Here is a 14144-nt window from a genome sequence, read left to right as displayed (position 1 = left end):
ACATTTAATTAAAAATTACAATAAGTTCAATAATAAGTTGATAAAAAGCTAATGATAGATTTAACAAACTAATAATTATTAAAATTGAAATAATTAAAGACGAATAATAACTTCTTGAGCAATAGTCTCCATTGATTGCATGAAGCTCATTCTGTGCTGAATTAACGATTGTATCTGAGTTTTGTTGATGAACAACGCCACCACAAATACTCCAGAAGATAAACCAATAGGCTAATGGGCAGACCCACCACAACCACGATCCAAGCTGTGCTGAAGAACTCCAGATTCAGTGGCTCCACAGGATACGTATCGAGAAAAACCTTTGCGTAATTGGCACGCACAGCGTAGATGAATGCCATGTCTTCCCAGTAGCCCCAGAGACCCGCCTGCCTTACATACAACATAAAGCGGTCAAGGGCATCGGCAAATGGAGCATCTTTTTGCAAAGGAAAAGCGTTAAAAAGTCCATTGAAACAGACCTGGGACATGTGGAAATAGGGCTGAATGAGCACCTCCTGCTGGCGATTGAAGAAATCCCATGCATCCTGGGTGACCACATAGGCAAATTGTCGAGGCGGTGCAGTCAATAGATTTTGATAATCCTGCCAAATGCGTGGTTCAAACTGCGGATTTAAGGACGAAACATCCAAGCCGGGTAGAGAGCGTATCTCCTCCAAGAGAGTATCTGGAATGATAATCCGTACTCGGGATTCTATTAAATCAGCCCAGGTGTTGATGGGTTTTACAAAGACTGGCTTCATATCGAACGACGTCATATGACTGATGTGATAATTGGAGAGTATAAATCCCTGAATGTAGAGCAGCGTATAGAAGACCAGGGTCCGCAATGGCACATGTATCATTCGCAATTGCATATTCATGTTTGGACTGTACATAAGGATGGCCATGGCGTGCAGCAGATTCCGCGTATAAGATCGGGCTATGGTCTCCTCCCAGTGAACATAGCGCAGCAGAAAGGCCACATAGAAGATGCTCAGAAAGAGAGATGTCCACACATATCGCCCAAGGGGCCAAACCATGTACATCCACTTGGGCAACTCCGGTGCAAGCGGCACCATGACGCAATTCCTCATCACCTCGAGCGGATAACTGTACTGCGTGATGTTGCTGGGATCATCCAGCAGTGTTCTGATTAGCACTCCATGCACCGACATATTGTATACGCCTTCTGCAATCAGTTCCTGCAGATCCCTCTTTTTGGGCAAACTGTCGATGTGCTCCATCTGCAGATCGTAGTGAAACACCTGGGCAAAGCTCTGTATGGACTCCGCGTAGGGTCCACGGTAGTAGGACTTTGCTTTCCTCGAGTCATTGTATATAAACGCGTGTGGAATGTCCGTGCTGAAGGGCGAACGAATAGGCTCCTCCATTGTATTGCCGTCGACTGTTGGCGGGACTCGTGTTGCATGCGCTATTTATAGGAGAACTCCAACTCCAGTTGCAACTGCAAATTATCTGACTGCAAAAAACCGAATAAAACAAATTTAACGAATCAATCGTGACCCTGAACTGGCTAGACTGCACGGCGGCTCAAATCATGCAGCCAGTTGCCAATCAGTTGGTTACTGGTTACAGCTTGTTCAAGTCGCACAATATTACTGAATCAGAGAAAAAGAAACGAATAATATTTGTTTATATTACATCTATTAAAACACGATTTATTTATAAAAGATATTATACTTTCATTTAACATAATAGAGATTTATTTTTTTAATAGAATTTTTTATAATATAAAGTAATTTAATTAATTAGTATATTGTTATACATTTCCACCTATTAAGATTATTCTTAAAAATAGATGTCAAAAATAATATATCATTATTTACATTTAAAATAGTATTGGAATATTACTAAATTAGAGAAGAAACGCATTATATTTGAATCTATTGATTCTATAAAAATTCTAACTTAAAATAAATTCAATTTAATTATAAAAACTGGTGTACCAATGTTAAGCGCAATTAAGATTTATAAAATATTAAATATATGTATATAAAATGAGTTTTTTTAATTATTAGGGTAATTCATTATTAAATGTATGCAAACGTATTATAATATACGGATATTTGATAATAATAGTAATAGTACAGTTTGATAAACTTAAATAATACTTTACTACTTCCTGCTGACGACTGATTTCATTACTATTGACGACTCCTGTTGCTACTGGTCTACTCTTAATGACTTCTGTTCAACTTCTTACGACTGAGGAATCGTCAGTGTGGATTTGCTTTCAACAACCGATGCTCTAAAAAGACAACTGATGATACCGATAGCTTCGTTCTTATCGACTTGCGTATGCAAACCGATACCGATAGCGTGAATCGACTAGCAGCCACCGCTAACTATTTAGTTATTTAATATATATTATTATTTAATACATATTATTACTTTCTTATTTTACAAATATATATTAAATAAATAAACATAATACTTTAATATTTATGTTTTACTCTTTCGTTTAAACCTGTTTTTACCACTGTGCAAAAATTAATAGAAACATTTTTTGTGCTGCCCTTTGACCTCTGCAAAATACATTTATGTGTGGATTACAGATCTGTCCACTTAATTTATATATAAGCTATGTACGTATGTTAGTTGCTGAACAGGAAAGGAAGGGGCAAGGCACGTGTGCTTTTTTCACCAGCAATTTTTTTTACAGCAGCAGTTATCAAAAATTAATTTGTAAATACGGGTTGGAATTTATTTTATAGTCATACGGTCAATACATGTAAATAGCCCAACTGTTTTGCGCAATTATTGGAGCGTGAATGCTCACACACACACACACACACATACACATGAGCATACTCACTCACACAAAGAAGACCTCGCGCTTTTTTCATATTTCAAAAGCAGGCCACAAAAATTACAGAAAAAAAACTCGCGCTGCACGAAATTTTACGGACTGTTGTCTCCCTTGGAGGACTCCGGAGTGCGAGTCGGTATGTGTTCGTAAATTTTCAGTTTACATGTAAACACTTTACAGTTTTTTACGGGTTTGCAGCACGTAACGCCAAAGTGGTGTTGAAAAAACGAATACCAAGCCCACTTTGATCCCTTTGACCCCCGCCGAAAGCATCGTCGACTGCATTCCCACTCCGGCATAAGCATTTGTAAATGGCACACGGTAAAAACAACAAAAAAGTGCCATTGAAATAATATTATACTTATGGGTAATTACAAAATCATTAAATGTGCAAAACGTACACAAGCCAACAAAAATTTCAAAGTACAGTTTAACGACGAAGGAAACATATTTACATTGAACATTATATTCCTCAAATTTAAGAGTCATACTTTTGTTCCCCTGTGTTGTTTTGAATAACCAGATTGTTCAAGTAATTTCGTTTCGCATTTAAGTTAACGTCAATTCAAACTTTGATTAGTGGCCTAAAAGCTTTTGGCTTTCTATTGATTTATTTAAATACCAAATTAAATACCGCAAATATAAGGTTGGTATTTGCAATATATTTTAGATATTTACTACAAATTTACGTAAGTTTCAGATCCCATCCCAATAAATTATCCTCTTCAAGTTTATTGTACTGATAACACCAAATGTTCTATTAGCTTATCAGCCAAAAACCAAAAGCAACAATTCCGATAAGCGTGCATCATTTGAAACAGCTCTTTCGAATACCCATAAATTTATTCACTTTGTTGATACAAATGAAATGCTCGACTGGGAACAAAATATATAACTCATCAAATTGCCCCAGGGGAGGTATAAACCAGCGGAAACAACTCAGCACCTCATTAAAGGTACGTGAGTCCAGTTAATTTCTATACCTTTACCATTTATAGAGGGGAGGTATATTGGGTTCAAATTATCCCTGTGCTCTAAATCAAGTACAACAATCTTAAGTCGCAATTATTAGATTGCATTTAATGTTTGTCGAAATCAAAAGCTCATTATGATGTCATTATATTTGTAGGCCATGTGCGGGTATACTATAGTCGGAAACTTGGTCTTTGTCTGATTTACAAAGCTCAAATTAACATGCAATGATCAAAAGGAACGAATTTAAATCATAAAATGGTTAACACAAAGGAAATGTTTTTATTTCTTTTGGCATTTAAATAAATTAAAACACCTTTTGCCCTAAGGGAGTTCAAATGTTGTTGTGTGTTTTCGTTTATTTCAATTAGGATATGAAATAAATAATTTTTATTATTTCATTCTTTTGACAATTCCATTTTTAGAGGTTTATTTCGTAAAAAGTTAAATTGGCAAATCATAAGTTGAAATTCAATTAAAATAATACATTGGGTTGTTAAAGTGAAAATTAAATATGAGAGAATTTTTCCTAGAACAAAAGCTTTAAATTGAGAACCAAAAATTGTCTCTAATCTATATAGATGATGCATAAAATATAAATACATACATAGTGTAACAGCATTTTTCTATGCTAACTAGCTATAATTTTAAACGAAATTCTGTTATAATAATAATACATGTGAAAAATATAATATTGAAAGTTTTAGTTGAATTTCAATTGTTTGTTTTCACAGAAAACTCTTCTCTAGTACATCAACTTTTATTATTTGTTCTAAGAGCTGGTGGAAACCCAACAGCTTTAAATAGAAACTGGAGTATTCAAACATCGGAATAAACTCGTAAATTTATTCAAAATTGTATTTCATTTAATATATTATTTATATTCATATAACCCAGCTGGCAGCCCTCATTCCGTAGTCCAGTTCTATATCAGTTCCCCCTCAGTGTGGAGTTGCACAGAACCCAGCCACAAAATGCTGCTGATAGCAAAATGAATTGAAATGCCAAGTCAAGAACCATGCCCGCCCTTCCCCTCTCCATACACTCTTCTCCGACCATTTGCCCCCTGCAAGTGCTTGGCATTTAAATTCATTCATAAACCAAAATCTTGTTTATTGGTTGTCAGTCGGTCGGACTTTTGGACGCTGGTCGTTTGCTTGGCTCTCTTGTCTTTTGCCTTCGTTTCTTTCAGTTGCCTTTCACCGCTGATTTTTATGTATTTGTTATTGTTGCTCTGCTGCTGCTATTACGAGTCTATCTTGATGTTATTGTTGCCGTTATGGGGCGTACTTGCTCCATAAACAAGTTGTTATAGAGCAAGCAATGCGCTTGCAGCAGTAACAACGCTCACTGAAGCATTGATAACGCAATTTGTATTCGCTATTTGGCTGCCGCCTTTCAAGAGTCTTCAATAGCCGTGATCGTCTAGTGGTTAGGACCCCACGTTGTGGCCGTGGTAACCCAGGTTCGAATCCTGGTCACGGCAATGCTGCAATACGCATTGTCACGGAGGAGATTCACTTTTTTTAAATTTTGTACGCTATTAAAGAAATTCTACTTAAAAATCGTTACAAAAAGCAAGAAAAATGAATTGTGTTTTTTAGTGCCATAAACATAAAAGTCGAATGCATTTACACGTAGAACTTCAATTGGTTAACTCAAATTTACTTTGCGAAAATTAACATATTTTTTGGGTTATTCTAATATATTTAAATAAAAAATGATCAATAATAAAAATAATTAAAAAATATTATAAATGTAAAAATTGTGTATCAAGATAAACTACTAAACTATTGGGTTAACATTAGTTTCACAAAAATTTATTTATTATTGTCATGGAGGCAACTCTCTTGCTTTTAAATTTACTTCCGTAAAATTTTAACTAATTCTCTTAAAAACTTACCAAAAATAAATTAATAAAAACCTATTAAGAAATTGTACTGCCACAAAAGTCAATTCTTTTAACTTTAATATTTTAACAAATTTATAAAACAAATAATTATTTTTGTGATGGAGCTTTTTCATTGTTTTAATTTATCTGCCATAATGAATTCCATTTTACGTTAATTTTTTTATGATATATAAATATATTAAGCTATTCAAATAGTCTTAAAAAATAATGATTAATAAATTGATCCAATTTGAACAGTATAAACTTCTGTTTATGTTTAAACTCTTTTGTAGAGATTCTGTAGTTTTTCTAATAAATTATTAATATTTTATGTAGTTGACATTATTTTTAAATGTTTTCTATATAAAATTATATTGAACATTTAAAAATAATTATAAATAATAATTACTTATATACATAAATAAAACTCTATAGTGTATTCTATCTATGTATATCTATCTATTCAGGGTATATTTGATAGAGTATCGATTCATAGAGTATCGTTGAGTCGTGCATTTTTATTACCTGGAACTAATTGTTACGATTGCCTTTCTCTTTGCTACATGTGGTTCAACTTTTTGATCTATAAACAAGTTGACTAAGCAAGAAATGGAAACAATTAAATCAGAGCTTGCTCAAGCATTGCATTTTCGTTTAAATTCGCTATTAAATCAAGGCATTTCAAGCGTCCTCAATAGCCGTGATCGTCTAGTGGTTAGGACCCCACGTTGTGGCCGTGGTAACCCAGGTTCGAATCCTGGTCACGGCAATGCTGCAATATGCATTGTCACGGAGAGGACATTTTTTTATATGGTATTTATATTAAAATTTAAATATTTCCAATTGTTCCTCAAATTTAAGAAATGTATTTATGTAAGTTTCAGTAATTTAACGAAAATAAGTTGCTATTCAAAATTGAATCTATAAATAAATCTGCTGAAATGCTAATAGTATTTAAAAATATCAAACAAAATGATTTTAGTGATGACATTTGCTGAATTTACCTTCAAGGAAAGTATTTTACTAAGCACAAAATGTATTTATTATCGCTGTTCAACCAAAAGTTATTATAACAAAATGTGTTGAAGCACCACTTAAATAAAATGCACATAATCACGCCAATGCTGGCAGTACATGTGCCACAATTTGTGGCACGTTATTGTCCAGTATCCATTTGGTGGCAATTTGTTATCTGCGGCAGCGATAAGACCAATCAGCAGTCGATTAAATTGAATTAAATCCATTACGCAAGCTACGTATAAAGAGGACTCCGATGAGTGTTAGGGACACAGTGAACCGTCGATCATGCCGCTTGCAACGTGGTTGCTCCTGCTGCTGCCTGTACTGGGCACGTGTCAAAGTAATCTCGAAGACCTGAGGTTTCTGCAGAGTGTAGTCCAGCGCGTTGCCAATGAAGAACGCTGGACAAATACGCCGTTGTTCATGAGTCATCCCCAACGATTGGAGAATTTGAATCCCTTCATCGAATGGCTGCATACCAACTTAAGTGTGACCAGCTACGTTTTTGATTCGAAGGGCAAACCAAATACATATGATCCGCTAAGGAATCACATCAATAACAATGCCCTGAGCCTGCTCTTCTGCTACAGCAGCGACGAGATCATCTTCTGGCAGTTGGACCAACGCCTAAGGAAACTGCGAGCTAGTCGCCTCATTGTCTACCTGTCAAATCAGCGAGAGAAGTTAGCGCTGGGTAAACTCTTCGACAAACTGTGGAGTCTGCAGTTCCTTCAGACGCTTGTGCTGCACAAGCATCGAATCTACAGCTACACACCGTACCCCAAAGTGCGCTACTTTGAGTTGAATCTAGCCGGGAATGGAATGTTGTTTCCAGCACCGTCGCGTAATCTAAATGGCTATGTGGTGTCCACTCCCGCTGAGAACGATTTGCCGCGTGTGTTTCAGGTGCGAGATCAGCGAACAGGCAAACATCTCATACGTGGCTTTGGCTATCGCATCTTTGCCGAGTTTCTTCGTCGTCACAATGCCCAGCTGATCATCAGCAATGCTGGCCAGGATCTCGACGCTGGCAGCAGCGTGGACATGACACGCCTCCAGCAGCTGATTGGTGACAATCGCCTGGAGATCACAATGCATCCATATGTGGGCATCGATCGTGAACTAGGCATCCTCAGCTATCCGCTGACCATCGCTCAGAATTGCCTCATTATGCCAGTCCGCAACGAGATCCCTCGCTACATGTACCTGCTGCGTCCATTCCACTGGACCAGTTGGCTGTTGCTGCTCGCCGCCGTTGTCTACATCAGTGTGGCGTTGCACTGGCTCAGTCCTTCCCTGAGCGCCAGTCCAGGACGCTGTTTGCTCGAAGCTCTCAGCCAGCTGCTGTTCCTTAGTTCACCCAGCCGCATCTATGGACCTTCGGTGCGGTACTTTCTGGTCTCGCTGCAGCTATTTGTGCTGGGATTCATAGTGACCAACTGGTATTCGAATCAGTTGAGCAGCTCGCTGACTGCCACCTTGGTGGGTGAGCAGGTGGACACCTTTGAGCAGCTGATTGCACAGCAACAACGGATATTGGTCAAGCACCATGAGATACCCATGCTGCTGCAGCAGGTGCCACCGCATCTGGAGGAGCAGGTGTCCAATCTGGTGGTTGGCGCCGAGGCTGGGGAGCAGGTGAGAGCATTGCTCAGCTTTAACACTAGCTACTCGTATCCGTTCACTGTCGAACGCTGGGAGTTCTTTGCTCTGCAGCAGCAATACGCCCACAAACCCATATATCGCTACTCGACGGTCTGCCTGGGCGCCCCTGTCATCGGTTATCCCATGCGCAAGGATTCGCACCTAGAAAATCTGCTAAAGCACTTCATAATGTGGGTGCAGAGCACGGGACTCTATCGGCACTGGACCGTCTCTGACTTCAATGATGCCCTCAGGGCAGGCTACATGCGTCTCATCGACAACTCGGACAACTTTAAGGCCCTGAATCTGGACACCTTCCGCCTTGCGTGGTACGTTCTACTTTGCGGTTGGCTGCTGGCCGCATTGGTTTTTGTTTGCGAGCACCGCAACGTCTTCAGCACCGTCTCAAGTCGCACCTGCCATTGACTTCAGGTTTAATTCAATTGTACGCAATTGACAGAAATACACTACAAGGCGACGACAGCTTTGCTCCCAAACCGAAGGATATTAAGATGCCGAAAGGAGGCTGCTAAATAGGTGGAAGGGGGAAGTGGATTGCGGGATGCGGGTGGCGGGTGGCATCAGCTGCTGTTGACATAAAAATGCAATAAAAAATGTCAGCAAAGCTAAAGGAATCTTGAGTAATCACATTTAAAAAACCAGTCGAATTTCAAATGCACTGCAAATAACCAAAAAAAAACTTGTTTACAATTTGTAATTCGCAAAAAATACAAAATGGCACTAAATAAAATTAATGTAAATTAATATAATCAGCAAAATTTAAATTGGATATTGGATTCAGTCTGTACATATTTAAATAAACAACATATTTTGTACACATCCATTCGGTTTTAAATTAAGAGTTTCGTATTTGAATTACTCTATTGTAAATTCAAAATAAAACGTAAAAACTTAATTATGTTTAAAATTGTTAATAAATATACCATATATTGTGGGATTATGACGGTCTTAATTACTTTTAGACCAACTACATATCATCTTTACTTATTCATTCACAATTCTAAAATATAGTTTAAAGATAATAATAATAATAATATTTCAGTTTTATGTTCTATTCCTTTTAATTTATATATAAAATATGTACTTTTTAAATTGTATTTCAACTGCTACTCAAACTTAAAACTATTTAAAAATAGCTTCGAGCAAACTTAACTATTTAATTTTGAGAAGAGTTGCTCGTACATAACAATTAAAATATAAATAAAAAAAATTCTAACTGCACACTCATTTTAAACGAAAAAAAACTTTTATCAAAATACGGACTTCAGTTCAGAGAGCAACGAAACGGAAACTAGCAAAACGTCACATTAAGTGCAAAAGTGCTGAAGTTTATGTGAAAGAGAATAATAAAATTTAGTCATAAATGTTTTTGGGCAAGATGTTGCCATAAAGCAAATATGCTCGTAGTTCTCTAAAAGTATAGTAGAGAAAAATCGCTCAAAATCAATCCAATGTGACCAACGAACGCACTGAAAACGAAGGTAGAAATGTCGTCAACAATACGTACGTTCTACAGTTATGTTACTTGCTGCGTTGTTTGTTGTTTTTGCTGTTGTCAAGGAGCTGCTTATTGGATTTTCGATGTGAGAAGCTGTTGACAATATCGCGTGTGACGTCCAGTGGGAGGAGGTGCGGATCGGGGAAAGAGGTGGCTGTCGGCCAAGATGAATGCCAGCTTCAATCAAGCGAACACTCGTCAAGGATTTTAATTGCATGTACGCAGACGACCGCAGAACAGAACGGCCTAATTTGAAATCTTACACGATTTCTTCGTCCACTTACATTGTACATACAACAGCATTGCTATACATATTTTCAGCAAATAAAAGGCCACGCCACATGTGAGACAATCATATTATGCAATACAATACAATATAATGGCCATTTCCATGCCGTTTCATTGAATATAAAATAAGAATACAAATAATAACCACAAAAGCGATGCTCTGTCTGTTTGCCTTTGTCTCTTACTCCCCCTCGTGCCACCCCATGCACCTGTATGTGTGTACACATGTATGTATATGCGTTTGTTTGTAAATATGCATATTGAATGGATGAAAAGGATTTGCGTTTATTTCGTATTTCGTCTGGCCGTTTGGGCCTCATATACAACCGTCATGCCCAACCTTGCCTTCACTCGGCTGGTTAAGCCAACGCACCGGAAACATTGTTGTACGGTTGTTCGATTTTCTTCCTTTTTTTTGTTTTGCACAATTCTCATTGTTCGAGACAATGTTTGTTTAACGCATTCAGAGCAGCAGCGCGTCAATGCATGTTTTATAAGCACATTCCCCGACAGTCGCCTTTAGATGCGCCTTTGGCACAAAATATTACGCGTGTATTGTGATTTAAAAAAATCGTCTCGACTTGAAAATGGGGAAAACATAAAAAAAAATTCCATGCATTCAAAACGTTAGCGAGGACACCAACCAGCGCCAACTTAACAATGTTGCTTAACGTCTATTTAGTTGCATTAGGCAACACTACAAAGCGAAAACATATTTTTCCATAATAATAGTACAGTGAGTGCTCATTTTTCGATTTCGTTTTGTTTTTTTTTTCCTATTTTTTATGAAAATATGATCTGTGGGAGGAGAATATTCGCATGATAGGCTTAAAATATGATCTTTCGTGTCTGTATTTGTTGAAAACCCTGAAAATAGCCAGCTTTTTGAAACGCCGCGCCTTATTATTCGTGTTTACAAAATCTACCAAAATACCATATGAAGTGTAACCAAATATACTCAAAACTCACACAAGTAAAGTGACAGTTTTCTTGTAGTTCAAAGTCAGTCATATGAGCTTAATTTATTCAATAATATATAATTCATACATAAATATTATCAATATTAAAGGGCTGGAACATCATAAATTTCTGATTATTATACTTTGTTATCTTCCCCGGTAAAATTAACAATTAAGCAATTTTACATTTGGTAGTCTATGAACAACCGTAGCGGGTAACTCATAGTCTGGAATTCTCGACTATATCTTTCTTACTTGTGCTCCATTAAATTTGGACGGAAATCGTTAGTTTAAATTCATTAAACACTAACGTAAAAGACGCAGACAACATTCAAGATGACTATTACAATTTTTATTAATTTATGATGTTATGGCTTGAAATTTAGCTAGCAATGAACAAACAATAAATTAGGTTAATGGCAACGCGTTACAATTTATATTTAGTTACATTGTTGCATGTAGAACGTGTCTTTGGTGCATTTGCTTTGTGCACTCTCACAAAATAAATAATAACAACTAAAAACTTAACAATTACGAATTGTTAAAATGAGATGTCGTTTGGTTAGAACATAGAGTAACTACTTTGACTTCTTCGATTCCACCGTCGTCGTCGCAGTGGCCGGCAAACGTTCCACAGCCTGCTTATAGAGTTGATTCAGTCCGAAGGTTGCGCGCACATTGTCGCTGGAAAAGAAGAACTTCTGCAGCTTCCCCTTATTGTCGACACATGGACGTCGGTCCACCTCCTTGCCCTGCTGGAACAGTATAACCGTAGGCAGCTGGCGTGAGAAACTGCTGTCCGAAATGCGATACTTTTGTGCGACATCTGGGAAACGTCCGATATCGATTTTGCCAAACTTCAGTAGTTCCGTGTTGTATTCCGCCGACAGCTCAGCGAAGATGGGTGCAAAGTTCACACAGCTGGGATTCCAAACAGTGTAAAAGCAAATCAACCAACTTGTGCGCTTCTCTCTAGCCAGCTCCTCCTCAAAGACCTGAGCGTTGCGGAAGTAGGTGATGTGCTCAGGACCACGATAAGATGGCTCCGGTAGCAGCATACCCACGAGCACACATATAAGTAGGAAACCAAGGCCATATCGGAAGTCAGCATATGACCAGAGTATCATGTTGGCCACTTTTGTGTAGAGGAAGGACGAAGTCAAGTAGTTGATCATGGTTACGCTGCCCGACTTGCGGGAACGTATCATGACCACAATCAGCAGAAAGAACAGTATCTCTACCTCACGACTGTCCATATCACAGACGTCATCTTGATCCGTTTGCTGGAAAATGCGCGTGCAAATCACTCTGGTCTTCTTGGCGAGCAGATACGAGACGGCCAGCAGTATGTTCACCCAATAGTAGGGCTTTGCCAGTGTACGTAGTTCCTTTTGCAACGACATGACGTTGTGTTCTCGCAACTAGGTCACCTTTTTAATTAACAACTTCCCGTGTTTTTCTTTTATTGTTAGCTAATTTTGGCGACGCCTGCTGATTGCTGACTGCTCGATAACCACTAAACACTGAAGAAATGTCGATGACAATTCTATATTTTTGAGAATGTCAAAAACATCGATTGTTTGTGACAAATATCGATGCTTTCTGTAGTCAAGTAATAATAATGCAAATTAAATTATTATTGAATAATTTAATCAGTCAGGTAAATAATAATGTTAAATCTTTCCACGTTATAAATTGCTTTATTAAACAGCTTTATTTGTCGAGATATACCAAAGTACCAAAACACCAAAAATTGCCACATAATAAGATTTTTAAAAACATAACACAAGATTTCCAAAACAGATGTTGAAAGGCGCGACAATTTTAATAGCTTTAAAAAACATTTAAATATACATTGATATTAACAGCCAAAAGATATATATCGATAACAGACTGTACAGTTTGATGACTACTTAAGTTCACAGGGTGGTTATCTCAACATTTGTAGATAGTGCTGCCAACTTAACTTATCATAACACGTTATTAATTCAAATTCAAATTTGAATTTTTGACACAATTTGAAATGTATTCTAGAAACTTTTGCTTGGGGCGTATCAGTGGTGTTTTGCGTCAATTGCTAATTGCTGGGCGTGCCGTCAACAAAATAGAAATGTATGCTGCGAACCTTGCACAATTTTAAAGACCACACACGCAATCAGTTCTTGTATGTTTGTACTAAAGAAATTTAAAGTACAATGAATAATGAATGCTAGAAAAGAGCAAGCACACGCTGGCTCTAATCAGTGAATTAAATCGCGCTCTATGTGACTTCAGGCGCTCGTGGCAGACATTTCAGCCAGTATCTGTATTTTTTTGGACACCTCTTTTGGACTTTTTATTTTTTGTTTAATCATTAAAATAAATGCAAACATATATGTTTATACATTAAACAAAACAAGAGAAAAATGAGCAAAATGTGATGTCACAGTTTGATGACCATGTGCCTTTCATAGACAATTATCATTGAAATTTACGTATATTGTAATCGGCATAATGCAATTGCAGCAAATATTTACAACATGCTCCGCCGCCTGGTAACAGGCAATCGAAGAATGCTGAACAATGAGAGTACTAGAATATGCGAATTATGGTGATACGACTATAAATAATGTGTGCTTAAACGAGGTTGTATTCGCCGGTTACATGCTCTAAATAAAATCGTCCAGCAAAACATCGATAAGGTGCCCGTTATATATGGCTGAAATGTGTCACAGACATTTGTATAGTAAGTGTTTAATAGTAACTAATATTAATTATCAATTAAGACGATTAACACAACCAGCGTCACAAGGCTTTTTATATTAAATAGTTTAACCCATGGGTCAGTCCAGGTATCAGGTATAAGATCAATGTGTTAACATAGAATGATTGTTTACTATGTTGTGTATGTTATTGCACTTGATGCAGCTGTTGTTGGTAAACAACAAGCAACATCAACAGCCTACAGTAAGGTCAGTAATTGCATCAGCAGGTACTTGAGTACTCACACTATGAGTACAAAAAGAACAATAGTACAATCCA

At 37.3% G+C, this 14144-nt stretch overlaps 3 protein-coding genes and 2 non-coding genes across 5 annotated transcripts; 3 read left to right on the top strand and 2 right to left on the bottom strand.

Annotated features, from left to right (window-relative positions):
* Positions 1–9: 9 nt before the first annotated feature.
* On the bottom strand, positions 10–1420 carry LOC133843755 (uncharacterized). The gene has a single exon (XM_062277431.1). The coding sequence runs from the start codon at positions 1389–1391 to the stop codon at positions 162–164; it is 1230 nt and encodes a 409-aa protein (XP_062133415.1). The 5' UTR covers positions 1392–1420; the 3' UTR covers positions 10–161.
* Positions 1421–5216: 3796 nt separating this feature from the next.
* On the top strand, positions 5217–5288 carry Trnah-gug (transfer RNA histidin (anticodon GUG)). Its single transcript has one exon. It is a non-coding gene; the product is annotated as a tRNA-His (tRNA).
* Positions 5289–6390: 1102 nt separating this feature from the next.
* Positions 6391–6462, top strand: Trnah-gug (transfer RNA histidin (anticodon GUG)). The gene has a single exon. It is a non-coding gene; the product is annotated as a tRNA-His (tRNA).
* Positions 6463–7110: 648 nt separating this feature from the next.
* LOC133844798 (uncharacterized) lies at positions 7111–8919 on the top strand. Its single transcript, XM_062279061.1, has one exon. The coding sequence runs from the start codon at positions 7137–7139 to the stop codon at positions 8781–8783; it is 1647 nt and encodes a 548-aa protein (XP_062135045.1). The 5' UTR covers positions 7111–7136; the 3' UTR covers positions 8784–8919.
* A 2534-nt stretch (positions 8920–11453) lies between these two features.
* On the bottom strand, positions 11454–12648 carry LOC133841276 (thioredoxin-related transmembrane protein 2 homolog). Its single transcript, XM_062273646.1, has one exon. The coding sequence runs from the start codon at positions 12524–12526 to the stop codon at positions 11702–11704; it is 825 nt and encodes a 274-aa protein (XP_062129630.1). The 5' UTR covers positions 12527–12648; the 3' UTR covers positions 11454–11701.
* Between the last annotated feature and the right edge of the window lie 1496 nt (positions 12649–14144).

Source organism: Drosophila sulfurigaster, chromosome 3, assembly GCF_023558435.1.
Source record: "Drosophila sulfurigaster albostrigata strain 15112-1811.04 chromosome 3, ASM2355843v2, whole genome shotgun sequence".
Taxonomy (NCBI): domain Eukaryota; kingdom Metazoa; phylum Arthropoda; class Insecta; order Diptera; family Drosophilidae; genus Drosophila; species Drosophila sulfurigaster.
The sequence above is the reverse complement of the archived record's forward strand: the minus strand, read 5'-3'. Positions and strand labels throughout refer to the sequence as shown.